At 42.9% G+C, this 24661-nt stretch overlaps 1 protein-coding gene across 6 annotated transcripts in view; it reads right to left on the bottom strand.

The window, feature by feature from the left end:
• Positions 1 to 764: 764 nt before the first annotated feature.
• Positions 765 to 24661, bottom strand: part of LOC307203916 (outer mitochondrial transmembrane helix translocase-like) — a 62000-nt gene continuing 38103 nt past the window's right edge. For all 6 annotated transcript variants that reach the window (XM_079955193.1, XM_079955195.1, XM_079955196.1 and 3 more), the window contains 5 exons: positions 17164 to 17270; positions 16243 to 16332; positions 13890 to 13940; positions 13006 to 13181; positions 765 to 4568 (listed from right to left, as the gene is read on the bottom strand). In XM_079955193.1, the coding sequence (XP_079811319.1) occupies positions 4442 to 4568; positions 13006 to 13181; positions 13890 to 13940; positions 16243 to 16332; positions 17164 to 17270 (551 nt within the window). In that variant the 3' untranslated portion in view covers positions 765 to 4441. The remainder of the gene's footprint in view (positions 4569 to 13005; positions 13182 to 13889; positions 13941 to 16242; positions 16333 to 17163; positions 17271 to 24661) is intronic.

The following is a 24661-nucleotide window of genomic DNA, read 5'->3' as shown; positions in this document are numbered from 1 at the left end:
AAATTTATTGTGTCATGCATTCAGAAACGTCCTTGTATGAGTCTTCTGCAAGCCAGTGCTTTATAGTTTTCTTTGTAGTCTCTGCTGCTTTGTCGGTTGCCTGGACATCTAAAGACTTTGTGTCTGCAGTCACCTCCTGCTCTTGTTGCACTCTGTGAAGTTTTTGTTTTCTCACTTTCTCCTCTCTGTGCTCTGCAAGAGCTTTTGCATTAGCCAGTTCTCGATCAAAATATTTGCACTGTTTCATTCTCGCCATGTCTGCTTTAGCAAGCCAAGTTTTGAGGTCCTCAATTTCATCCTTGTTCGATTCAGCACCTTCATCAAGTTTGGCCTTGAGAGTTTGCTTCTCTGCAAGTGCACTTTCTAGGCAGTTCTCCTTCTCCTCTAACACAGCCTCAAGGCCGACCACCGCATTCTTGGAAGCTCGCACTTTAAGCTCCGTTGCCATCGTGTTTTATCCTTTCTTTATCCTGGGAATTTCTCCTCAATTCACTCATGGCATTTTCCAGCTCTTGGTTTTTCAGCTTCAAACTCTCTTGCTCTCTTTCAAGAGCCACAAACTCATAAGTGAATATGTTCTCCTTCAGCTCTCTGAGCTCACATATCAGCTGCTCTTTCTCTAGTCGCAGTTTTTCTAGTTCTACTTTTAAGGCTTTTTGTCCTGTGGGAGCGTTATCCCTCTCATCTGCTAGGATTTCACAAAGCATGACAGAATCTGCAAAACTCTGGAAGAGCATTTTTTCTTTTTCTTTTAGTGCTATATGTTCACTCCTGAGGAATGAAGATTCTCCCTTGGAATCCAGTGCTGCTACCTCAGCATCACTGAGAGCCTGCTTCATTTATTCCATTTCGGCCCAAGAGTTATTCAAAATCTTTTTTAGCTCACTAACAATGTTTTCCAGTGCTTCAATTTTATTCTTTTGCTCCTTGATCTGCAAGTCTTTTGACATTACTTCCTCCAAACCAACCTCAGACCTTGGAATCTGTTATTCTTCAGGAATTGTAACACTGGCTGTCATCCATTGATCTTCATATTCCGAAAACTCTGAGGATACAGACTCTCAACTCTGCTGGACAAGGCAAAGACCTTTTAAACTGTTTGGCTTTTGGTGAAAAGCTTCCCGGGAGACATTCCCCTCCTTCCTGGTTTATTGTTCTTGGTCCGCAGGTCACTCTACTCCTCTGTCAAACCTTGAACTCTTCCGATGATGCAGAAGTTGACATCACCAGCATCTCAGTAAGAATCCTTACTTTCTCCTCCTCCTCCTTTTGAAGAGCATTCTTCTCTGAAACGATCTGTGCCAGTTCTTTTATGCGTTGTTTCAGGTTCTGCTTGAGCTATCCGTCTCTTTGCTTTCAATTATCATTTGGAAGATTGTATGCGAATGGCTGCTTCCTTTATTCATTTTCGTCTCCCCAAAGTTGTTTGCCAGACGCAGACGGGATCCCGTTGTCTGGTCACCCAAGCTCTTACTGGGTCTGATCAGTCCAGTGAAGAGTGGTGCGCATGGATGTGTGTGCATGGATGTGTGTATGAGTGCATATTCCCTGTCTTGACTTTACTTTTTAAACAATAATACACTATTATAGAGAAATCTAATATTGGTTGTCTGAGGTTTATTTGTGCCTTCCCTGGAGCACACTGGGTCTCATCTAGGTTAAAACACCTAAACAAATTAAAAGAACCTAAATGGGCATAACAAAATCAGTGGTTAATTCCACTGCTTTACTGCTTGGCATTTTGCAGTGAGAATCCTTTCTCCCACTGAAAACTTGGGATGAAAGGTTGCAGAATATTCTAAGCTATCTGTCTTCAGCTTTAAATTTATAGGTCTGTTTCGTGTTGTGATTCTAGTTCCACCTCTAGCTGTGCAAGATTCCTTGTGATTGCCTGCTTTGGCCTACCTAGACCCCCACAATTTCACCAGCACTTCTGTGGGGCTTCTGCTCCTCTTCCAGAAGTTGTTGGCGCTTTTCCTTTCAAGAATGCCTCAAGAGAAAAAGGAAACTGTCACCATTTGGAAGTTGCAATGGTAAAGGAGGTAAGTGCTGATCACCCATAGGACACATTTAATGATGCAAGTTGTCTTTGATATACTGTGCAGTCTGAAGAGCCTTAATATTCAGCGTTCCTCCCTGAACCCCTTTCCGGCCAATGAGTATTAGGCATACAGGGTTGACCAGGACTACAGTGATGGCATGGGTGCAGCTGTCTCCATTGTCCCCATACAGCTTGGTCCGGAGATCCATGGTGTATTGATGGGCATCAGTATAGAGGTTGTCACGTATGACCAGACACTTGAGCCCACCAAGGGTCAACCCTTGTGTGAGGAGGATGTCTCTGTTCCTACCAAGGAGAGCTTGGATCTCTGGCTTGGTCACTCTGGTCAATATGCCACTTCGGTGAGCACCTAGGAGTTGCTGTTGAGCTATAGAGACAACTGCTGCATCCCAGCAAATCCCATCTCTCATGATGCTGTTGATATACCTCTGCCAGACAGTCATTTTGTGATTTAAGAGTCTGTTATGGTAAGATGTACCCTGCAGCCAGTTGAGTAGGAGGGATAAAGACAAGCTCTCCTTTTAGGGGTAGGTTGCTTCTTTAGAATCTCTAGTTGGATGTTGGTCATTAGATGAGCAGGAGCTGTTAGGTGTCCTTTCTGTCCATGGCATGTGCCTGGGAAGACGAGTGTTGTAGGCTGAAGCAGTAGGATGGGGATTACTTACAGAGAGTGTTTCCTTCTTGGTGTCTCAGCCAAGGATAGCTTGCGATCAAGTTTTTGGGCACAAAAAGTCTCCTGCAGCAGTCTCCTTGATACCACCTCTCAGTAGTCACTGCTGGCAGTAAACACCTCCTTTTCATAACCTTTTTGCCCCTTGCTCTAGAACTCTGGAAGCAGATAGAGTCTTTCTGGTTGTGATGTCATAATGTTTGTGTCTACTGGACAAATCAGGTTGGCCTGTCTTGCTTTACTGCTTACATATTATAAATATTAAGTGGTTTAGAAATCCTTCTAAATTAATAAAATTAAATATTCTAGGGTCATTTGTTGTTTTCTATACATCCCATTGCATTTTGTAGCCAGTGAACACTTAGAGGCAACCATTTTGCTGCACATCTGCATTCAATAACCTGTACAGTGGTACCTCGGGTTACATACGCTTCAGGTTACAGACTTTGCTAACTCAGAAATAGTACCTCAAGTTAAGAACTTTGCTTCAGGATGAGAACAGAAATCGTGCTCCAGCGGCGCGGCAGCAGCAGGAGGCCCCATTAGCTAAAGTGGTGCTTCAGGTTAAGAACAGTTTCAGTTTAAGAACGGACCTCCGGAACGAATTAACATTTTCCTTACCACTTGGCAGAATGATACAAGTGGCTTTCCCTATTCTGATTTACGTTGATTTTAATCTGATTCTAAGCTGTATTTCAGTTGATTGCTGGATTTTATGTTTTAATGTATTATATATTTTAATGTTAGCCTCCCTGAGCCCAGTTTGGGCGGGATATAAATAGCTTATTATTATTATTATTATTATTATTATTATTATTATTATTGATTGCAAACCTTGGTAAGCTGCCTATATGTAAAAGGTATTAAGTGCAGTGGCAAAGTACAGCAAGCACAGGGGATGTGGCCTTCCCCAACTGCTTACATGCTATGGTGCATAATTTGTCAGCTATGAGCACTTGAATCATTATCTAAAGTAAAAAAGCAGGAATAATCCAGACTCCACACCCTTCATGAGGCACCAGATTTCAGTGTGAGAAGGAAGCAGCCAAGACAAAAAAAGGCAATGAAATATTTCCAGTTCTGTATTTCTAGGTTTTAAATGCTTTTGTGTATGAACCTGCAGAGGAGATGAGCTACCTAAAAAAAGACTTCTTTTGTAAAGAGCCATGTGCACAGATGTTCAGGATGGCTCAGCCAGCAAACTTGGAACAGAAATAAATACTTGCTTAGTCCTAGGCATTTGTTTTAGTGCCCTCTTGTATTATGAGCAGGCCTACTTTATAAGCATACCTTGCCACTCACTTACACAATAATAGCTCCAAATTGGGTTTTACTGGTGGTTGTCCTTTCTCACTTGTCTTACACGGTCATCTTACAACCTCTAGAAAAGCTGTGACACGCCCCTCCCCCCACAAATGTTAACTGCGCTGACTTCTTTCTTTTGACATGAGTTTCTCCATTCCTACCAAGTGCCTGCTATGTCCCCCTCCACCCAAGGTGGGTGTGCTTGGCCCACGTTCCCTTTCCTTTCACCTTTCCTCCTAAGTGCTGAGCCTGTGTTCTGCGACTATCTCTCTATCATCTCACACATATACATATACAGCCTTTGCCTCCAGCCTAGTAAAAATACAGTGAACAGTCAATTGAACCTCTGGGCACCCTATTCTAAGTTGATGGTCTCCAGTCTCTCAGCTGCATGGTCCAGCAGCTTAGTCCAAAGCCGGTTCTTCTAGTGTCGGCACAGCAGTCGACGCACCCTTGGACTCCTCCATCTTCTCTAGGGCAAACAACAAGTCAAGCTGGGTCAGTGGCCGCAACCGTTCCTCTTCCAAGTCACTGGATGCAAAATAAATAAGTCAACTGCCTGTTGGTTCTTTTGTCTCTGCCCACAGTTCTTTGCTCCCTAAAATGCCTGCCATCATCTTCCATTGTATCTTCAGTGTTTTTCCCAAGTTTATTGAGTCTGTGGGTTATAGATTAGCTTTATTTTACACTTTTTGGTTTCAAATTGCCTTGATTTAGGAACATAGGAAGCTGCCTCCTACCAGGTCAGAATATTTGTCTAGCTGAGTATCGTCTACTCTGACTGGCACAAGGTCCCAGGCAGAGAGAGATGGTTGTCATCTCCTGTCTCCTGATCCTTTTAACTGCAGGTGCCAAGTGTGGAACCTGGGACTTCTCACATGCAAAGCATGTGTGCTTTACCATTAACCTATGGCACCTCTACTATTTCTTGATGTGCTGTGACTTGGTTCTGTTTTGCTTTTTGTAAACTGTTTCTGAATAGAAATAAATGTTATAGAATGGCAGAGCTGAAATGACCATTGGACTCATTTCAGCAGTACCATTCCAAGCTCAATGGCAATAATGGACTCCACCACTAAACTTGGGGCCCCTTCTAACATTGACTGGTTATTAATGGAGGTGCTGTAGGAGGAATAAGAAACCTGTGTCTCTAGAAGCTGGCCTCCATCATCCTTATTACCCATGCTGGTGGGGGCTGATGGGAACTGGAATCCAACAACATCTGGAGGGGCACAGTTCCCCCCTCCCTGGGCTAAAGCATGGCTCCTCTTGCCCTGCTTGATAATAGTGAGCAGAGCCCTAGCTCAGTAGTGCCTATGCTTTGCCTGCAAAAGATCCCCAGTTCAGTCCCTAGCTGTAAAAGACACCTGTTTGAAATGCTGCTGCCACGGTCATTGTGCCCTGTAAACACAACAGAGCTAGATGGATAAAAAAATCTGACTGGATTTCAGACCATTTTCTACGTTTCTAATACTGCCCAACGTGCAGGTTTGTTGTAAGGATCCTAACACAACTCCTGGGTTCCTCCAGATCTACGGAGGAATAACAGCAGCATGAGAAGGAACTGCAGCAGAGGCTTCTCCTACATGGCCTCAGATTTCCACAGGAAGCAACATTTATATAGGAACTGCTCCTGCACTGCTAAACGTAATGTTGAAAAGAGCTCTATAAACAGTTACCGTATGTTAATTTATTTATTTTTTTTTAAATATTTTTATTAATTTCCAATTTTTAACAGAAACAAAAAACAACAGAGAAAACAAACAAACAAAAAACTCATATTTTCATAACCTTATTTTCATAACCCTCTTTTCCCGGACTTCCCCATACCTTTCCCTTTTTGCATCCTTAGTTTAGTACCATTATTCAGCAACCTATCTTACCCAATTAAATAAAAATTTGTCCTCTTTCTCTATTCCACCCTAAATTTTAAACCCAATTATCGCTGCAATTCTACGTCTTCTTTTCCCTCAGCATTTTAACACTCCTCAGTTTTATAATAATTCTTAAGATACATCTTAAATTTCTTCCAATCTTCTTCCACAGTCTCTTTCTCTTGGTCGCGGATTCTGCCGGTCATTTCTGCCAGTCCCATAAAGTCAATCACTTTCGCCTGCCATTCCTCCAGCGTGGGTAGCTCTTGCGTCTTCCAATACTTTGCTAGAAGAATCCTTGCTGCCGTAGTAGCGTACAAAAAGAAATTCTTATCCTTCTTCGACACCAACTGGCCGACCATACCCAAGAGAAATGCCTCTGGTTTCTTGTTAAAGGTGCACTTAAGCACTTTCTTAATTTCATTATAAATCATTTCCCAGAAGGCCTTAATCTTTGGGCAGGTCCACCAAAGGTGGAAAAAGGTACCCTCAGTCTCTTTACATTTCCAGCATTTGTTATTGGGCAAATGGTAAATCTTCGCAAGCTTGACTGGGGTCATGTACCACCTATAAATCATTTTCATAATGTTTTCTCGTAAGGCATTGCATGCCGTAAATTTAATACCTGTGGTCCATAACTGCTCCCAGTCAGCAAACATAATGTCATGACCTATGTCCTGTGCCCATTTAACCATAGCAGACTTCACTGTCTCATCTATTGTATTCCACTTCAACAGCAAGTTGTACATTCTTGATAAATTCTTAGTATTGGGTTCTAACAATTCTGTTTCCAATTTCGATTTCTCCACCTGGAAACCAATTTTCCTGTCTTGTTTGAAAGCCTCCATTATTTGAAAATAATGGAGCCAATCTCGTACCTTGGACTTTATTTTCTCATAACTTTGTAATTTAAATTCACCACCTTCTTGTTCTAAAATCTCAGAGTATTTCGGCCAATTGGTTGTCATATTAAGTTTCTTTACTTCCTTAGCCTCCATAGGTGAAAGCCACCTGGGAGTTCTGTTTTCCAGTAAATCTTTATACCGTATCCATACATTATATAGTGCTTTCCTGACAATATGATTTTTGAAACCCTTATACACTTTAACCTTGTCATACCAGATATATGCATGCTAACCAAAATTATTGTCAAATCCTTCCAAATCTAGAATGTCTGCATTTTCAAGAAGTAGCCAATCTTTTAACCAGCAGAAAGCTGCCGATTCATAGTAAAGTCTTAAGTCCGGCAGGGCAAACCCCCCTCTTTCTTTAGAGTCGGTAAGTATCTTAAACTTAATTCTGGGCTTTTTGCCCTGCCAGACAAATTTAGATATGTCTTTCTGCCACTTCTTGAAACAGTCCAGTTTATCAACAATTTGTAATGTCTGAAACAAAAATAACATTCTAGGCAATACATTCATTTTGATCACAGCAATTCGACCTAACAAGGAAAGCTTCAGGTTTGACCATATTTCTAAATCTTTCTTTATCTCAGTCCAGCACTTGTCATAGTTGTCCTTAAATAAGTTCACATTCTTAGATGTCATGTTAATCCCCAGGTATTTTACACTCTTTGCCACCACTAACCCAGTTTCCTCTTGGAATCTTTCCCTTTCAACATTTGTTAAGTTCTTTTCCAATACCTTGGTTTTTTGTTTATTCAACTTAAATCCTGCGACCTGGCCAAATACTTGAATTAATTCCAAAGCTCTTTTGGTACTAGTGTCTGGCTCTTGCAAGGTCAGTACTAAGTCATCTGCAAAAGCCTTTAATTTGTAATGTCTGGCTCCGACCTGAATCCCTTTTACCAGCTGATCTCCCCTAATCATATTTAACAGGACCTCCAGGACCGATATAAAAAGTAATGGGGATATTGGGCACCCCTGACGTGTCCCTTTTTCTATAGGTAGTTCATCCATAACCACATTATTTACAATTAACTTCGCCTTTTGCTCAGAATAAATTGCACTTATACCATTTTCAAACCTTTGGCCTACCCCCATCCCATGGAGATTCTTTTTCATAAATTTCCAAGATATATTGTCAAAGGCTTTCTCCGCGTCCACAAAAATTAAAACTGCCTTCGTATTAATGTTCACTGTCAGCATTTCTATAATGTCAATTATGTTCCTTACATTAGTAGATATATGCCTACCCGGGAGAAAGCCTGCCTGGTCTTTATGAATCTCCTCCACCAGCACCTTCTTTAGTCTTTTTGCCAAAATGTCTGCAAAGATTTTGTAATCCACATTAAGTAGTGATATAGGGCGGTAGTTCTTGATCTGTTTTTTATCAACCTCAGTCTTTGGTATAAGTGTGATGAAGGCTTCTTTCCACGTCTCAGGTGCCCTTTTCCCCTCTAATATCTCGTTGCAAACCTCCTTAAGTGGCTGAATTATCCAGTCTTTCAAAACTTTGTAATATCTGGAGGTTAGTCCATCTGGCCCTGGAGATTTCCCCAATTGCATGTTTTGAATGGCACCCTCGATTTCTTGTTCAGTTATTTTCTCATTTAAAAACGCTGTACTTTGTTGCGAAATTTTTTGTAATCCATATTTCTTAAGAAATTCTTCAATATCTCTTTCGTTTTCCGGCCCTTGTGCATACAGTCTTCTGAAATAGCTCTGAAAACAGTTACTGATCTCATTTGGTTTCGAAATATTCTTTCCATCTACCTCCAAACTTGTAACTGTGTTCAATTTCAATCTCTTCTTCAATTGCCATGACAGGAGTTTCCCACATTTATCTGCCGATTCAAATGTCTTTTGTCTCATTCGTTTAATTTTCCATTCAATCTCCTGATTCATCAATTCCATATATTGCTTCTGATACAGTTTGATTTGTCTCAAGATCTCATGTGACTTTGGGTTGGATCTCAGTTTCTTTTCACTGTCTTTTATCCTTTCCAAAATTTTATCTTTCTTCTCCTGTTGTTTCCTCCTTTTCAAGGAGTTCTGCTGTATCAAGAAACCCCTCATCACGGCCTTGCTTGCGTCCCAGATCACTCGTTTCTCCACTTCTGTCCTTAGATTTATCTCGAAATAGTCCTTCAAAGTCTTTTGGGCCTTTTGGTACACCTCTGGATCTTTAAATAGGGTGTCATTCATTCTCCATCTGAAAGAGCCAGCTGTTGTTGTTCTCATTTCCATCTTTACTGCATTGTGGTCGGAGCATGTCTTTGGGCAGATTTCCACTTTCTTTATCTTAGGAGCCATCCCACTAGTAATCCATATTTGATCTATTCTTGTCCAGGTCATCTGTGATTCTGAAAAGAATGTTCCCTCCCTCTCGAGAGGATTTCTTATTCTCCAAATGTCGATCAAGTCCAAGTTGTCAGTCATTTCAAAAAAAGTCTTAGGTAGTCTCCCGTCCTTGGAGATCACCTGTCTTTGCGCTTTGTCCATGTTTGTAGAGACAACCCCGTTCATATCGCCTAATAAAATCACCTTGTAATCCAGATAATTTGTTAATGTCTCGTGTAATTTCTTATAAAATTCTGCCTTCCCTTCATTTGGTGCATAGATTCCAAATATCAAAATTTTTTCTCCTTGGATCTGTATCTCAATTGCCAAGATTCTGCCCTGTTCATCTTTAAAAATCTGTCTTGGAGCCAATTTCTCTTTTGCGTATATCACCACTCCTCTTTTCTTGACTTTATCTGATGAAATGAATTCTTGTCCCAATCTTTTATTTATAAGAAGTCTTCTGTGTGCTCTTGTCACGTGGGTTTCTTGTAAGCAAATCAGATCCAATTGTTCTTTCTTCAAAATATGAAAAACCTCACGCCTTTTCCTGGGAAGGTTCAGTCCATTACAATTCCAAGTTAAGATTTTCAGAGACATTGTTAATTAGTTACCTCCAACTGCACCCTGCAGCTGTTCTTCGTCCGTTGGTGATTTGAGTCCAAATGTCAAGTTCCCCAGGTCTGTGTCTGCAGTTGAATTGAGGACCCCTTTCACCAGGTCTTCTCCGTATTTATGTAGGAACTGTTCTTTATCTTGTATAGTTTTTATCTTGACTTTCTTTCCTTGGAAGTTGAAAGACAAACCCTGTGGAAATTCCCACCTGAAGGGTACGTTGTTCTTTTTCAGCAGGTCCACCAGAGTCTTGAACTGAGTTCTCACCTCCAAAATGTATTTTGGAATATCCCTGTAGATTTGCACAGAGACGTTTTGAATCTGAAGTGTTTTCTGGTAATGCAAATTAAGTATCTTGTCTCTCTCCTCTTTCGACGTCAATGTAATCAGGCAATCCCTTGGAATCTTCCTGCCTTGCCTTCTACCCAATCTGAAGGCGGTTGTAATCTCAAATTCTGTTCCCTCTAGATTTTCCTGCCAAAAGTCTGAAATTTCTTTTGTGAGAAAGTCCACTAGGTTGTCCCCCTCACTCTCAGGAACCAACCTAAGTCTTAAGTTCTTCTCCTTACGCTGCATGTCCCATAAGGAAAGGGTCGCCTCATGCTGGTCAAGCCTCCTACAAACAGGAACTAAATTTTCCTGTGTAGATTCCGCAGTAGATTTAGCCTCTTCTGCAATTTTCCTTATTGTGGCGTTCTCCTCTACCAACTGTTGTATAATCTGTGTATTAGACGTTACGCTCTTCGTGTTTAATTCCAGTTTTGCCGTTAGATCTGCCAATTGCTTGGTATTTTCTGTACTCTGTTTATTCAGTCTTTCTAAAGATTCATTTATCTTCAATAATGCCTGTGTCACTGACTCCATGAATGCACTTATTCCCTTTTCCTGTCCACCTGGGCCTGTTGGCAATAGTCCTGATAAAGAGCCCCTTTTCTTTTGTGCTGCCTTAGCCTTGGATCTTGTTGCTATCTCATCTACAGGGCCGCTCATGTCCCAAGGTCGTTCTCACAGGAACAGGTTTGAATGGAAAAAGCCAGTGACTAACAATCGTGTTGCAACTGTTACTTCCAGCCCTCTAGAGGGAGCTGAGACCTTCAAAACAGCAAAGAAACAATGAATCCAAAAGTCCTCAGAGGGAAAAGTTACTAAAAACTTCTCTCAGCCTTTTAGTTGCAACCATATAATTTTTACAAAGTCTCAATAAATTGTAGCAAGTAAAGTCTCCTCTTTGCAATGTCTTTGACAGCTCCCTGTCAAAATGTATCACTCAGGCAGTCCGTTCCCAAGGATAGAGTCTGCGGTAGATTGTCCTTTAAAAAGTTTCCCTGCAGGTTTCCTTTCTTTTTCACCCCCCCCCCCGTTCCTGCTCCCTAGGGGGGAGGACTTAAATCAATGCTGGGGTTGATCCTTTTTTTTAAAATTCCCTTAAAAGATATCAATTGCAGCTTACCAAGTCCGTTGCTTTAGCAATCATGCAATCTGGGGAAGGCAGACTTCCTTTGTTTACCGTCCCCACTTTCGGCCGAATTTTAAAAGAAGTTGAATTTAAAGTCCCGAAAGGGTTGCCAATCCTACTCACGGGAATCTCTTTCAGTCCAAATAACAGGAAGAAGTCAGCGCTCTCCGCTAATGGCGATGCGGCTTCACTCCGCGAGCTGGGTAGCGACTCTCAGCTCAGCGCTCCCCCGATGCTCCTCCGGAGCCTTTAAAAAGGCTCTTTCGCAGTAAAAGGGGGCGCAAACGATGCCCACCGAGTCTCCTTGTTCACAGGCTTCCGCGCCTGTGATTTTAGGGGTCCCCGCTTCGCCGCAGCGGTCAGACCCGAACTCGCGGAGCAGCTCTCTCTCCGGAGAACGGAGAGCGAGCCGCCATTAGCGCCGGCGCCAACCGGAAGTCTCACCGTATGTTAATTTAAAGTCACCTTTTCATAAGTATGTCACAAATGAAAAGAAACCAGCTTTTTATCAACTGATGGATTATCCATATGAGAACTGGTGCCTTATGGAGATTGGCATGGAGTTGTCTCCCCTACACAGGATAGGATTTCAGAGGAAAAGATTACAAGTTCACAAGGCAAACAGCCCAATTCTTTTCAAAAATTGATTGAAAAGTTAGAACTTGTAGATATTTGGAGATATAAGAATGGAGATGCTAAAGAATTTACACACATGAAAGATACAGATCACATTCAAGACTGGACATGGCTTGGTTGTCTAAAACGTTGACCACAGAGGTGTATAAAGTCAGCATCTTACCAAAGACATTTACAGACCATAACCCTGTCATTTGAGACTTTTAAAAGATTAGATTAAGTAGCTGTTTTATTTCAGTGTGTTATAAAAATATACTTCATAATGGGTGTGAACTTTTGTATATTTTTGAATAAGTATCAATAAATAAATTTTAAAAGGGGGATCACCTTTTCAGTCTTCTGCAATTTAGCCCTCCTCCATTGCACTGATAGACTTGCTTAGATGTATGGATTTCATTTGGACAATTGGAGTTTAGCCCATATTTTCATATTTCTGAAAGTCCATGGCCCAAATAATTTGAGCCCAGAACCTTCTGGTTATTAATTCATTCTATTTGTATAATTTAAGTTCTTTTGTAAGTATACAGATAAAATTCAAAACTGTAGACAATAAAACACTAAAACTTGGATAAGCACAGCAGCTAAAACAATTTAAAATGAATATAAAAATGGGGTGTGCAAGGTTTTGATATTCAAGATAGATGTATGTATTAAAATTAAGGGATCTGGGAGAACAAAGGCTACATACATAACATGCATTTAAAGCTCCTCTCTCCTCTCCTCCTAAGCTTGGGAACTAGTTTGGTAAGATACTGGGAATGGTAGCTCTGTGATGGGTAAACCATAGTTCCCAAGATTGGGGGGGGGGAGAGAAGGAGCTTTAAATGCATGGTGCATATGCAGCCAAAGGCTTTACCTGGCACAAAGAAAACCACCTCCGAGGTGCCAGGTGAACCTCTCTGAAGCCTGCATTCCCTAAGGAAGGGCTCACTCTGGTCATGACTCAGCTCACTTCTATCAGGTGGGAAAACCCAGAGAAGTGCATCCGATAAAGATCTCAAGACCTAGGCATGTATGCATGACAAAAAAACCATCTTTCAGAGCATTCTCTGTTAAAACGAGCAAGGCAAATGAGGCTGAGAAACAGACCCAGAACTATGAAAAGTTAGAAGCAAAGAGGAACGGGAGTTGAGTGAAGCTCGTACCTTTCTTCCCCACTGTCTGTATCATGGAGCATCCGAGCAATCTGCTTCATTTGTTGCTTGCGGACATAATCACGCACACGATACATGGCAGCATCCCGGCACAATTCCCGCAGGTCACTTCCTGAGTAACCTTTTGTTTTCTCAGCCAGCTCTTTCAAGTTCACTGCATTGCTCATCTGTTTCAAAGGCAAAGGATCCCCTCTGGGTTAAATATGGAGAGTCACACATGCTCCCTAGGCAACTCTGTGGTAGTACTGGCAGCTGCACAGCCTTGAATCTGTCTGGGTAAACATATGGCTTAGCTGATCTTAATAAATTTAGTGTTATGCTGTGCTGCTGATTTGGGGGGGGGGCATGTTTGCATACATGTGTAAATAGGAATTAACTGAGCTGCTTGCATATTTGGACTTTCCAAGAGCATATCTGTGGGGTTCATCACAATGAGCTCCTGCACTTAAAAATTATCCCACCTTCCCCTAATCACTGTGGGTTAAACCACAGAGCCTAGGACTTGCCGATCAGAAGGTCGGTGGTTCGAATCCCCACGACAGGGTGAGCTCCCGTTGCTCAGTCCCTGCTCCTGCCCACCTAGCAGTTCGAAAGCATGTCAAAGTGCAAGTAGATAAATAGGTACCGCTCCGGCGGGAAGGTAAACAGTGTTTCCGTGCGCTGCTCTGGTTCGCCAGAAGCGGCTTGGTCATGCTGGCCCCATGACCCGGAAGCTGTACCCCGGCTCCCTTGGCCAATAAAGCGAGATGAGCGTCGCAATCCCAGAGGCGGCCACGACTGGACCTAATGGTCAGGGGTCCCTTTAACTTTACCTTTTACCCATAATCAGGCTGCAATTGGGGGGGGGGGTATGGCAGGGAGAGAGGGAAACTTACATTTTCTCCAGCAAGGATGAGCTTCAGAATATCCTGCCGCTGCCTTTGTGTCTAACAGAAGAAACAGCAGAAGAGAATGAGACCAGTATGCTTTGATCTGGAGGTGGACCTAAGAACTGGCCAAGGCACATGATACAGCAACCTTACTGAAGCTAAACAGATCTGGGTCTGGTCTGTGCCTGGATGGAAAACTCCATGGAAGCCCAGGTGTGCCACAGTGGGTTTCATGAAAGGCAGGATAGGAATTAAGAGGGAGGTCTTTGGGGACAAACCAAATTACATCTCCAGAAATGTACTGTCGCTGACAAGAGAGTGATCTGTACTTGTATAGTGCTTCCAGGTGTTCAGAGCACTTTACAGGGCTTACCTAGTTGTAACCTGTGGCCCCAGATCTCGGACTCCAGCTCCATCAGCCCCAGCCAACATGGTCAGTAATTCAACCGCTTCTGGGGAGGCCACACTTTCTCCACCCCCTGAATTAAATCAATCCTAATTGATGATATTTTGATTGAATATTGGAGTAAATAGCCTCATTTTGCATAGGAATAAACCAATAGTTTTTAAGAAGGAAGTGTACTGGTATGTATTGCAGCAGATGTGATCCCAGAAACGGCATTTCCTCCTGGGTGTCAGAGAAGGAGGCAATGCCAATGGACTTAACACCCTGGCTTCTTTCTGAGCCATTAATCATATTCCTGAGTTTGCACATAATGGGCAGCTTTGGTGAACAACTGAGTCATGGCTTGTGAAGGAAAAGGTACATGAACCTCATGCATATCCTGCCTTATGAAGCAGGAACTAGTCATGTCATGGGTTGAAAGCCAGTTAAGGTATACATGCATCTACTAACAGTGCAATCCTGTACATGTTGACTCAGAAGAAAGTCTCCACTGAGCTTAGTGGGTCTTTTTACTCTCAAGTAATTGTGTAGAGGTGAAGGCTTTATGCTTGTGCTTCCAATTAAGAAAAACAAAAAATATGGGCAGAATATGTAACAGTGTGTCTAGAATAGAATGCTGAGCTGATATTTGAAGTACATTCAGAAAGGCCATGCGGATTTGGAAGAATCTGAAAGGGTGTGTGTCAGGAAGAAGTCAAGATCACAATGGGTGAGGAGGGAGATAGTCAGATATTCAAAAACTAGGATAAAGATCATGGCTTTGTCAGTGGCAGACCTTGGGGTCTCAAATTTCAGTGGCATCCTGCATGATGCCAAAATTCAGTGCCCCCCATGCTCCATTCTAAATAATAGCTTCAGCGAACACAGTGACACCCCTGAGTTTTGTGCCTGCCAGCTGCAGGCAAGCCGCACGAGATCAGTCGTGTCAAAGGTGCCCCTGACCCCGAGTGAAACTTTTCAAATTGCATTTTAATTTCATCACTTACAGTTCAAATTCGTTTGGAGAAATTGTTTTTAAAAAGTGTGGCATCTGGCATTAGCATAATAAAAGTTAATTTGGGGGCTAAACTAAATTTGGGGGCGCTGGGCAAATCTTTGTACCCTGGTGGCGCATATGCTAAAGACGGCCCCGTCTGCATCTGGCTTTGTTTCGTCTTTTGGGGGAGACTTCCTTTTATACAAGGGCATTTTATTCAGGCATCATACCAGCTGGGTAGCTGCTATGATGAGCTAAATAAATAATGCAAGTATATCAGCCAGTTTTTGCAAGCACAAGAAGATTCTAGCATAAGATCTATAGAAGATAAGACTTTGAAGATCTGCCTGCACTGGAAAATTGTCTGTCTGCTTCAGTGGTCAAGCATTGCCTTGGACTGGTCAGAAAAGACTCACTTCTGCCTGAATATGGGAGGATCAGCCACTCCCCTTTCCTGAAGGTGTACTTTAGGTTGCAATGAGCCATCTTTGAACAGGAATTGTATCCTCTGTTGTGGATGAAGCATTGTACCTCAGTAAAATGGAGCTGCACCTTTCCCTCCTTTTGCAGTCTGGATTTCACTTCCTGAACTCTTATAAAGCCTCATACTGATCTATGTTGATGCTTACATAAAATTGTGATCTTTTGTGGGGCTGTTGCATCTCCCGGTGGGGACACTGATCATTTGGAAAAGTTAATTTATTTTTTTCATTTTTTATTTTTTACTGGAGGGACTTCTACTCTGTCCTTCAATACCATTCCTAGACCAGCTGGACACATGTTTAATTGCCTTGTTTTCTAGCACTTGGACCAGGAAGCAATTCTTAATTGTGTTCTGGCTGTTATGCAGTGATTTCTCTGGCATCTTCCTCAAGCATAACCCAATCAATATTGAACTGGAAACCTCACTGTGCAATAGCAGAGGTGGACATGGAGCAGGTGTGAGCTGGATTTATTAGAAGAGAAGGTTTGCTTACAGGCAGGCCAATCTGGAAGGTAGTTGGCATTCTCCTCAGGATGGCTGGATCTACATCTTGTGGTCTGTTGGTTGCTCCTAGCACCATTACCTGAAACACAATTGGACTGTGATGGTTATTGATTGATCTTGTGTTTTAACTGATCAGTTAAATTTGCGTATGATTGCATATGAATAAAACTATATGAATAAAACAATGTTACTCATACTCAGAGTAGACCTATTGAGGTTAAGTCACAGGTCCATTTATTTCAGTGGGTCTACTTCAAGTTAAACTTACTGCAGGTGTCCCCCACTTGCCCGTGATTGACTCATGTGCAAACATGTATTCACACGGTGCCCCCAAATAAAGCAATAAATAAGTAATTTGATTCAAACCTGGAAATGGCCAGAGAGAGCTGGAGAGTCTTCGTGACTTGTAAGAAGTCTCCCCTCAGAGCCTGAAGAGGACTTCAGTGAGGGTGGGGGAAGCCCCAAAGAGACCGGAGGTGCAGTGCGGCTTTGTTTAGGCTGCTCAGCCTATGTGGCTAGCAGCTGACATGCGGGGTAGCACAGCAGCCACTGCAGCCACCACTTTCCCCTGCATCCTCCAGGCTCCGAGCTTCAACTCTAGTTGTGGTTATTTTTAGATACAGTATTTTTTGTCTGGATTGGAGAGAGTGTGGCAGAGAGGGCATTTAAAGGGTGTTTAAGGGTGTTCCCCACTTATGCAATTTTTGCTTATGCACACAGGGGCCCAGAATGTAACCCCAGTGTAAGTGGAAGGAACACCTGTACTCTTTTTTAAAAATAAGAGAGCATACTTTTTAGGTGACCCATGCATGGAGCAGGCATCACCTTAGAAGAGGCAAATGTATAACAGGAGGGAAGGAGCACTGGTTGCCCCTGGCTTGTTTGCATCAACTGAGCTAGGTGGTGGTACCTGGCAATTGGTTCCAGTCTCCAGACCATCCCAAAGGCTCATAAACTCTGCTTTCATCATGGCAGTGGCTTCATGGTCAGCTTCGGAGCGGTTCCTCAAGAAGGCATCTGACAGGAGGGAGAAAAAGAACAGTTTAGCCAAAAGGACTGGGCTTCTGTCCTTTTCCCTGTGCTGGTGTCTGTTTTGACACCCATCTCTTAAATTGATATCTTGGCAACATTTTCATTCATATTATAAAGAATGCTGAAATGCAGTGGAATTCTGGTTCTTTCTAGGTCATCAGTGATTTCATTTGGAAGGTCCTACATGTTTGCAGATCTCTCTGCCCTCTTATGAATGGTTGCTGGCAAGAGCAAGAGGGAGAAGAACATGGTCAGTTGAATCGGTAACCTGCTACCAGTGGCTGCTAGGTATGATGGCTATGCTGTACCTCTGCTGCAATATGTCTTCAAATACTAGCTGCTAGGAGCTGCAGGTGGGGCGGGTGTGTTGCACTCAGAATCCACATGCAGGCCTCACATGGGCATCTGGTGAACCACTGTGAGAACAGAGCGCTGGAACAGATGAGCCTTTGGGCTGAGCAAGAAGGGCTCTTCTTACGTCCTTTTTTTTTTTAATTAATTAATTTTTTAGAAAAATTTTCTTTTACAGATTTAAATGACACAATCATATCCACTAAAATGCCAAATTCTTTTGGACTTCCCCCCGCTCCCTCCACAATCCTCATAATTTTATATTTATTTCACATTTCCTTTATAATTGTATTGCCAGTTAATAAATCTTTACAACTCTTATCCCTCTCACAATACCCTTTCTCATCACAAAGCCTCTTTAAATCCAACTAGCGTTGTCTGTTCATCACAGATATTTTCCAGATAAATCGTAAACTTTCTCCAGTCCTGTGTGAACTTGTGATCTTTCTGGTATCTAATTTTTCCTGTCAATTTATCTAGTTCAGCAAAGTCCATCAATTTCCGTCTCCATTCTTCCAATGTTGGTAATTCTTCTTGTTTCCATTTTTGAGCTATTAAAATTCTTGCCGCAGTCACCGCATATTGAAAGAGTTTATAATCACTTCTATTAATTTCCTGTAATTCCTAACAAGAAGGCTTCTGGTTTCTTCACAAACGTGTATTTAAACATCCTTTTCAACTCATTATATATCATTTCCCAGAAGCCTTTTACTTTCTTACACTCCCACCACATATGGTAAAATGTCCCTTCCCTCTCCTTACACTTCCAACATTTGTTACATGTCTTATACATTTTTGCTAATTTTGCGGGAGTGATATACCATCTGTATACCATTTTCAGGGCTCTTCTTACGTCCTTATCATAGAATCATAGAATCATAGAGTTGGAAGAGACCACAAGGGCCATCGAGTCCAACCCCCTGTCAAGCAGGAAACACCATCAGAGCACTCCTGACATATGGTTGTCAAGCCTCTGCTTAAAGACCTCCAAAGAAGGAGACTCCACCACACTCCTTGGCAGCAAATTCCACTGTCAAACAGCTCTTACTGTCAGGAAGTTCTTCCTAATGTTTAGGTGGAATCTTTTTTCTTGTAGTTTGGAACCATTGCTCCGTGTCCGCTTCTCTGGAGCAGCAGAAAACAACCTTTCTCCCTCCTCTATGTGACATCCTTTTATATATTTGAACATGGCTATCATATCACCCCTTAACCTCCTCTTCTCCAGGCTAAACATGCCCAGCTCCCTTAGCCGTTCCTCATAAGGCATTGTTTCCAGGCCTTTGACCATTTTGGTTGCCCTCCTCTGGACACGTTCCAGTTTGTCAGTGTCCTTCTTGAACTGTGGTGCCCAGAACTGGACACAGTACTCCAGGTGAGGTCTGACCAGAGCAGAATACAGTGGCACTATTACTTCCCTTGATCTAGATGCTATACTCCTATTGATGCAGCCCAGAATTGCATTGGCTTTTTTAGCTGCCGCGTCACACTGTTGCCTCATGTCAAGTTTGTGGTCAACCAAGACTCCTAGATCCTTTTCACATGTACTGCTCTCAAGCCAGGTGTCACCCATCTTGTATTTGTGCCTCTCATTTTTTTTTTCCCAAGTGCAATACTTTACATTTCTACCTGTTAAAATTCATCTTATTTGTTTTGGCCCAGTTCTCTAATCTGTCAAGGTCATTTTGAAGTGTGATCCTGTCCTCTGGGGTGTTAGCCACCCCTCCCAGTTTGGTGTCATCTGCAAATTTGATCAGGATGCCCTTGAGTCCATCATCCAAGTCGTTGATAAAGATGTTGAATAAGACTGGGCCCAAGACAGAACCCTGTGGCACCCCACTAGTCACTCTTCTCCAGGATGAAGAGGAACCATTGATGAGCACCCTTTGGGTTCGGTCAGTCAGCCAGTTACAAATCCACTGAGTGGTAGCATAGTCAAGACCGCATTTTACCAGCTTCTTTACAAGAATATCATGGGGCACCTTGTCAAATGCCTTGCTGAAATCAAGGTAGGCTACATCCACTGCGTTCCCTTCATCTACCAGGCTTGTAATTCTGTCAAAAAACGAGATCAGGTTAGTCTGACACGACTTATTTTTCAGAAATCCATGCTGACTATTGGTGATCACAGTATTCCTTTCTAGGTGCTCACAGACTGTTTGCTTAATGATCTGCTCCAGAATCTTCCCTGATATTGATGTCGGACTGACTGGGCGGTAATTATTTGGGTCCTCTCTTTCCCCCTTTTTGAAAATAGGGACAACATTTGCCCTCCTCCAGTCTGCCAGGACTTCGCCTGTTCTCCAGGAATTCTCAAAGATGACTGCCAGTGGTTCTGAGATCACATCTGCCAGTTCTTTTAATACTCTTGGATGCAGTTCATCTGCCCCTGGAGACTTGAATACATCTAAACTAGCCAAGTATTCTTGTACTATCTCCTTAGTTATTCTGGGCTGTGTTTCCTCTGCTGAATCATTTGCTCCAAATTCTTCAGGTCGGGCATTGTTTTCTTTATCGGAGAAGACTGAGGCAAAGAAGGCATTGAGGAGTTCAGCCCTTTCTGTGTCCCCTGTTTGCATTTCACCATCTTCTCCTCTGAGTGACCCCACTGTTTCTTTGTTCTTCCTTTTGCTACGAACATACCCATAAAAGCCTTTTTTGTTGCTTTTAACCTCTCTAGCAAGCCTGAGTTCATTCTGTGCTTTAGCTTTTCTGACTTTGTGTCTACACGTGCTGGCTATTTGTTTGAATTCCTCTTTGGTGGTTTCCCCCCTTTTCCATTTTTTGTACACATCCTTTTTTAATCTTAACTCAGTTAAAAGTTCTTTAGATAGCCACCCTGGCTTCTTTAGGCACCTTCCATGTTTCCGTCTCATTGGTATTGCCTGAAGTTGTGCTTTTACTATCTCCCTCTTAACAAACTCCCAGCCATCATGAACTCCCTTTCCTTTTAGTATTACTGTCCATGGGATCTCACCCAGCACTTCCCTAAGTTTTATGAAGTCGGCTTTCTTAAAGTCAAGAAATTGAGTCCTAGTATGCTTGGCTGCTCCTTTCCGCTGTATAGTAAACTTCAGAAGAGCATGATCACTCGCACCTAATGATCCTTCCACTTCTACCCCACTAACCAGGTCATCAACATTGGTTAGGACCAGATCTAAAATGGCTGTTCCTCTTGTTGCTTCTCCCACTTTCTGGACAATGAAGTTGTCTGCAAGGCCAGTGAGGAATCTGTTTGACCTTATGCTCTTGGCTGAATTTGACATCCAGCAAATATCCGGGTAATTGAAGTCCCCCATTACTACTATCTCCCTTCCTTTTGCATGCTTGGCCATCTGTTCCAGGAAGGCATCATCTATGTCCTCCGTTTGGCTTGGGGATCTATAGTAAACTCCCACAATGAGGTCCCTGTTATTCATCTCTCCCTTAATTTTGACCCAAATGCTCTCACTTTGGCTTTGAGGTTCTAAATCTTGGATCTCTTCACAGGTATACACATCCCTGACATATAACGCCACTCCTTCTCCTTTCTTGTCTGGTCTGTTTCTCTGAAATAGATTGTAACCCTCCATTATTACATTCCAGTCGTGGGACTTATCCCACCAGGTTTCAGTGATGCCTATTATGTCATATTTAGTTTGCTGTACTAAGAGCTCAAGCTCATCTTGTTTATTACCCATGCTCTGCGCACCTTTAATCTTGGACAGAATCACCTTTAATCTTGGACAGAATCACCCCAATCCCTCTTCCTTCTAGGAACCACAGAGAGGAAGCCCACTCTGTCCTGGTTTAGGGGAGTGATTAGTGCTTTTGTGAAATCAACAGCCATTACACCAATATTCACCAGCCTCCATTCTGACCAGTTTCCGTACCTAGCAACCAACATACTTCACCATAAGGAGAGTGGCAAAGACTGGCATGTTTAAGAGATGTACAACTGGGTGATCAAGTATGGATGCGAGTCTGGAGAGGTGAGCAATAAGCAGCCCTTGTTCACTGCTGCAGCCCATATTAATCCTTAGCATTTGGTGGACATTTTGATAGTTTTCCAGGAGTTCTTGCTAATATTTCCAGTTGCAATTAAGGAGATGGGAGATACAGGTTTCTGTCTTGTTTTTGTCTTCTGCTTCAATGGGTATCTTGCTTCCTTACACCATCAGTTGTCCCAACTATGTAAGCAGGACACTTGGAACCATTGATGAGTTTTCCTAAAGCCTGATGAAATCTGAGGTTTACAAGCAGTGGTATCTGCTGGTTTTAGCTACATTGGGTACATTTATTTAGAAGAAGTGTCTGTGCTAGAAAAATCCCAGCCTCCTACCACTGAGCTACACCCCTTCCTCCTTCTAGATCACGGGTAGGCAAACTAAGACCCGAGGGCTGGATCCGGCCCAATCGCCTTCTAAATTCGGCCCGTGTATTTTTACATGAGTAGAATGTGTGCTTTTATTTAAAATGCATCTCTGGGTTATTTGTGGGGCCTAGGAATTCATTCACCACCACCCCCGAAATATATTCCGGCCCCCCACAAGGTCTGAGGGACAGTGGACCGGCCCCCTGCTGAAAAAGTTGACCCCTGTTCTAGACTGTACAGTGCAGACTTCTGGTCTGTTGCAGACCAAGAAGGAGAGTGGATTTAGGTCTCCGGGGAAAGTCCGATTTCATAGAGAAATTGGGGTGACGCAAAGGTGCTGCGGACTCCTAACCACCCCGAAAGGTTCGTTTCAGGTGTTGGGTACCCAGCTGCGCTCAGGAGCGTTCTCTCCACCGTCTTAATCGCTCCTTAAAGGAGTGGAGAAGACTGGTGAGATTGAGATGCGAGCACTAAGGAATCATCTTCGAAATCTGAAATGAAGCCTCAGGCTCCTATGGGATAGAGTGACAGATTTTCCATGATATTTACAATTGAATCTAAAATTGACTGAAGAGTGAAAGTAGTGGACTAAATTAAAGTGGTGAGGTGGAAATAAGGAGGTCAATCCCGCCTCAGAGAGACTTTAAAGTGAATGACTTTACTTCCAAAGTGTAACGTTTGTATAAATTTCCCTACAGCGAGTCCTGATCGTATTGGGATTTAATACGGACATCCTGCCTATCTGACACTTAAAGACTTATTCTATTTGGGGGGGGGGAGAAGACCCCTTTGAATTACTGTATTTTTCGCCCTATAGGACGCACTTTTTCCCCTCCAAAAATGAAGGGAAAATCTGTGTGCGTCCTATGGGGCGAATACAGGCTTTCGCTGAAGCTTGGAGAGTGAGAGGGGTCGGTGCACACCGACCCCTCTCGCTCTCCAGGCTTCAGGAAGCTATCAGCAAACCTGGGGAGCTTGCAGGAGTTCCTGCAGGGCTCCTTAGGCTGTGGATAGCAGCCTGCTGCACGGAGCATGGGGCGCACTGAAGCAGAGCGCCCCGCGCTTCGGGCAGATATCCGCAGCCTAGGGAGCCCTGCGGGAGTTTCCGATAGAGAAAAAAGTATGACTGAATCAACCAATAACATACAAGATACAAGCAGCAATAATGGACTTAAAATAGGAAAGGCACCAGGACCAGATGGATTCACGGCAAAATATTACAAAAAATTAAGTCAAATTTTATTGACACCTTTGATGGATCTGATGAACAATATCTTTGAAAAGGGAGATATACTAGGTACATGGAAAGAAGCATTTATCATGCTGATACCTAAGCAGAAGGCAGACTTAACCCAGGTTAAAAATTATAGGTCTATCTCATTGTTAAATAATGATTATAAGATGTTTGCAAGCATCGTAGCAAATTGAATGGAGTTCTAAAATGTATGATACATGAAGACCAAGCAGGCTTTCTTCCTGGATTACAGATGAAACATAATGTACTAGACAAGGTTGCCCTCTTTCACCGTTATTGTTTGTCCTGGAAATTTTGTTGAGAAATATGAAAACAAGAGAAAAGATAAAAGGAATTAATATTTGTCGAAAAGAATATAAATTAAAAGCCTTTGCAGATGATCTAGTTATAATAGTAGAACCGTTATCTAGTGCAGTAGAAGAACTGGATAGCAATAATAATAATAATAATAATAATAATAATAATAATAATTTATTTATACCCCGCCCTCCCCAGCCAAGGCCGGGCTCAGAGCGGCTTACAAGCAAAATAAAAACAAGATGAATGATTACAACTTAAAAACAAAAATAAAATACAACATTAAAATAATGGAACATTAAAATATTAAAATGTAGCCTCATCGCAGGAGGAGAAGGAAAAGAAAAAAAAAAAAAAAAAAGAGGGAGGGAGGGAATCAAATTAGTTCCAAGCCAAAGGCCAGGCGGAAGAACTCTGTCTTACAGGCCCTGCGGAAAGAAATCAGATCCTGCAGGGCCCTGGTCTCATGAGGCAGAGCGTTCCACCAGGCTGGAGCCAGAGTTGAAAAGGCCCTGGCTCTGGCTGAAGCCAATCTAACTTCCTTAGGGCCTGAGACCACTAGGGTGCTGTTATTTATGGACCTTGAGGCTCTCCGTGGGGCATACCGGGAGAGGTGGTCCCGTAGGTACGAGGGTCCTAGGCCATGAAGGGCTTTAAAGGTCAAAAGCAGCACCTTAAATCTGACCCTGTACTCCACCGGGAGCCAGTGCAGCTTGAAAAGCACTGGGTGAATATGCTCCCATGGCAGAGACCCCGTGAGGAGCCTCGCTGCAGCATTCTGCACCCGCTGGAGTTTCTGGGACAGCTTCAAGGGCAGCCCCGCGTAGAGCGAATTACAGTAGTCAAGCCTGGAGATGACCACCACATGGATCACTGTGGCCAAGTCGGGGTGGGAAAGGTAAGGGACCAACTGCTTGATGCGGCGAAGGTGGAAAAATGTCGCCTTGGCTGTTGCTGTAACCTGCGCCTCCATGGAAAGGGAGGCGTCAAGGATTACACCCAAACTCTTAACGGAAGGCAATGGCACTAATTGGGCCCCCGCAAGAGAAGGAAGTTGGTCCCTCATCCCCATGCCATCCCGACCTAGCCATAGGACCTCTGTCTTCGAAGGATTTAGTTTCA

The sequence above is a fragment of the Podarcis cretensis genome (assembly GCF_951804945.1).
Source record: "Podarcis cretensis genome assembly, chromosome: 15".
In the NCBI taxonomy this organism is placed as follows: domain Eukaryota; kingdom Metazoa; phylum Chordata; class Lepidosauria; order Squamata; family Lacertidae; genus Podarcis; species Podarcis cretensis.
The sequence above is the reverse complement of the archived record's forward strand: the minus strand, read 5'-3'. Positions and strand labels throughout refer to the sequence as shown.